The sequence below is a fragment of the Apis dorsata genome, unplaced genomic scaffold, assembly GCF_000469605.1.
Source record: "Apis dorsata unplaced genomic scaffold, Apis dorsata 1.3 scaffold_194, whole genome shotgun sequence".
NCBI classification, from domain to species: domain Eukaryota; kingdom Metazoa; phylum Arthropoda; class Insecta; order Hymenoptera; family Apidae; genus Apis; species Apis dorsata.
Window position 1 is genome coordinate 1615113 of NW_006263478.1, and position 3804 is coordinate 1618916.

Sequence of the window (3804 nt, forward strand, 5' to 3'; positions counted from 1 at the left end):
TTTAATGCAATAATTTATATTCTTCCAGTTCTTGTGGCGAAAGTGAGTGAAATGTACAAAATTCACAAACAGACGTTTCAAGAAATACGTGGAGGGAATATCGATTGCGCGTATTTTATTCATCCTCGTGCGTGCACGATAAATATCTATCCATGTCAAATGACTATTCTCTTCGAAGGGATATCGATAATTCTTTAACGATTTTCAAGATTTACACGTGTCTTATAAAACAGCAATTCTTCGAGTTCTTTCGTCAGTCAAGTCTTGTTAATTTAATAGAAAATCCAAACGAAAAGAGATTTCACTACGATTACTCTCTTCGTCAAAATTATTTACAACGTGTCCTACGAAAGAACACATTTTCTACCTCATCAAACACGATTTTTAATCATATTTCTGCTTTTCTGTCACCATTCCTTTACAATCAATCTGAATTCAAATAAAAAGATTCGATAACGATCCACTTTTCCATCTCTAAAATTTTACAAAACTTCCATCAGAATCCATTTTCAACGATTCCATCCCCAACATATCCCATCGAGCTCTACTCTAAATTCTAATTCTCAATCGATCGAACAGAATTACTCTTGCTACTCTCCTTCATCACGACAGTCGGTTTCACCACGGCTCGACTCCACAACTCGACCTTCGTCCACGTTAAATCACGGATATCAAACCTTTCCCTCTATTTCTAGAATGACGAGAATCGCCATCGTTTGAAACCTCGAGTTTCAGAGTTTCTATCGCCGCTCGCGTGCTTTGTTGCATAAGATGTATATCGCCGGAGCGTAATCTTCCGAAGGAACCACGCCAGCTTAACATTCCACCAGCTTGCATAACGAAAACAACGTTCACCGACGTGTGCGCATTTTGCACACAAACTCCGCTCTCCTACTACTACGTACCTATACGCGTTAAGTATAGCAATCGCCGGCGAGATAACGCCTGTATCCTTGACTCTAGTCGTATGTGTACGCGTGTATCGTGGTGCGTGCGCCACATTGAATGCTCGCGTCGAAATATAATCGAACGATAATCGAAGAGTTTGGAGAAGAAACGGATCCTTGTCTAATTTAATTCCGTTCCAAAGAGTCTCTGAGATTTGAGTCGGTCGAATCAAATGGATCTTTTGTATATGTGTAAGAGAGTGATTGTCGCCAAGGATGTATCATTTTCGATAATAAAAACATCGTGGAAGGATTATAAAATTGCGATTTTCAATTGCGGAAGATTAGTAGATCTTTTGTAATTATTTTCCAATAATTTTGATTTCTGGTTTTGTTTCGTTAACTAAATATCACGCCAGAAGAAATGTGACTCAAGAGTTCACAGTTGTGAGAAAGAAAGAGAGAGAGAGAGAGAAGTGACTCATAGTGCAAAGGGTATTGAGACCGATCTTTCGAACCGAAAGACGAAAAATTACATAAATATTTCCATTTGAAAAAAGAGAAAAAAAATAATAATAATAAGTATAAGATTGTGTGCCACGAATTTTGGAAATTTCGCGAGAGATGAGTACGAAGTCGTGATCCCGCGTGAAATTATAACATCGTGCCAGGTACGTCTTTGGATACGTGATGTTGATGAAATCGAGAGGAGAAATGTCACGGCTTGCGTGAGGAGAAGAGTTGTTGGGAGTGCGCGGCTGTCCACGCTCGAGCCGCGTGAAGGTTAATGTTAACGGGTTCGTGATAATGACTTTTTGAGTGATCGAGTTGGATACCTTGATTCGATTGGGAACGTAGATTGACACGGACACGTTGTCGTGGGGTAGGTTGGGATCCATTTGCCGACAGAGAAATTTTCTTTCTCTCTCTCTCTCTCTCTCGAACTCGAAACAAACTCTGTAAATTAACGATAATGTAAAATGTACGATAAACGATGTTTATATTAACCTGCGTTAATATTCACCGATACGATGCAATTCGATACGAGAGAAAATATTATTATTCTTCGACGAAGAGGTGCACGATGATTTACGATCGCAGAATTTAACAATAGACGGTGAAAGTCTATTGTACATTAGATTGCGAATACCTGAATTAACAATTTCGATGTAGTGTAATTTGCACATCATCGACACGATGTTTATTGAAAAAAAAAAAGAAAAAAGTATGTTCATTTGTTAACAATCATCCAAGTTACGAAATAACTAAATGGTATTTTAATTTAAAACAATTTCTCTGTTTCATTCACGCAAGAGTAATCGTATATATTAATTACGATTTTAAAAAGAATATATGTATATATATATATATATAATTGAAACGAATAATTGAAATCTTCTGTAAAGAGAATCGATGAAATCACCGTGAAGGAAATGTCACGGTTCGTATAAAGGGTGGCGTTTCAGAAAGTGTATGACGGATCGCATCCAGGACGTAAGAAAGGTTGATGTTGGCGAATTCGTGACATTTACGATCTGTGATGTAATTTAAAGTTATTTAGCATAAATGTGGTTTATGAAAGAGATTGGTGTTCTTAGACATTCTGCCAGAGAATTTTCCTTGTAAAAATTATATAAGATATTCCCAATTATTTATCGAGAAAAATTTCGCAACTTTTTTTTTTTCTTAATTTAAACGACACTGCTTAAAATTTATCCTTAAAAGTCGAGCAAGTGATGAATTTTGTCACGCTTATAAACGCATCGTTAAATATCGTACGAATATTTCTTCCTTATAAGTAAAAATTAATTTTTAATAAAAAATTTTTCATAAATAAAGTGAACGAAATAAATAATTAATAATAATCGAAAATTACGCAGTATATAGTCATTGAACGTGCAGTTCGAATGGTCGAGGGTCAACGATCTCTTCTGGTTAAAATCTTGCACGATCCACAGCACGCGAAATCGCACGCGTCTAAAAGCATACGATCGCAAGTTTGAATTCCAGCGGGTTCAACGTGAATGTTACTCTTACCAAACATAGTGTTTAGGTACAATGCATCCTCGAGAGAGTACCACCTCGAGCGAACCACTCGATATTCGTATTTACGCCAATGGTGACCACACGAGCGGGTTAAGCTGGTCGTAAAAATAATTCACGGTTCTCCTCGTTCCCTTCCAATTGAACGTAACAACTCAAAACAAAAGCATCTCGAATTGGGATGATTTACGGGCCAATAACGGGCGCCCTTTGAATTTAACATTCGGCGCAAAAAAAAAAAAAAAAAAAAAGAAGAAAAAAGAAGAAAAAAGAAAAATGAACTTCTCGAAAGGTGTAATAAATTCCTCGTTACGGGCGGTTACATTTCTTCTCAGTGAACGAGGAGAAGAAAAATCGAGACACGCGAAGGATACACCGTCGAGGAATCTCGAAATATAAAAAAAAGTGAGCGGGAGTGGCAGGTTCGGTGGCGTGTTGCAAAATCTATATAATGTATAAAATGATTCAGAAGAAGCACGTGCTCGTTCAAATTTACGTTACTCACCAGCAGGAAAAGTACCGTGCTCGTGGCAGTCGCTTCGAACGATATTCCGCACGCCATTTCTCGCGATCGAACCATCAGACCTCTCTCTCTCTCTCTCTCTCTCTNTCCTCTCTCTTCTCCTCCGCCTCTCCTTCTCCTCTACCAGACCATCCTGAGAACTTGTCAGCGAGGCATGCGGCTTCTTCTTCTTCTTCTTCTTCTTCTTCTTCTTCTTTTTCTTCTTCTTCTTCTCCTTCTTCTTCTTCTCTCTGAATTAACCTCGAATTAACCACTTTAATCCACCACAAAAACCACCACGATATTCGAACTCGGCCTCTCTCCTCCCTCCTCCCCCCTCTTCTATCGTCTAGACACGATGATCGAAACGCA

At 38.3% G+C, this 3804-nt stretch overlaps 1 protein-coding gene across 1 annotated transcript in view; it reads right to left on the reverse strand.

The window, feature by feature from the left end:
• Positions 1-3804, reverse strand: part of LOC102674689 — a 46500-nt gene extending 42696 nt beyond the window's left edge. Inside the window, 1 exon segment of the mRNA XM_006614664.2 lies at positions 3436-3804. Within this exon segment, the coding sequence (XP_006614727.2) occupies positions 3436-3510 (75 nt within the window). The 5' untranslated portion in view covers positions 3511-3804.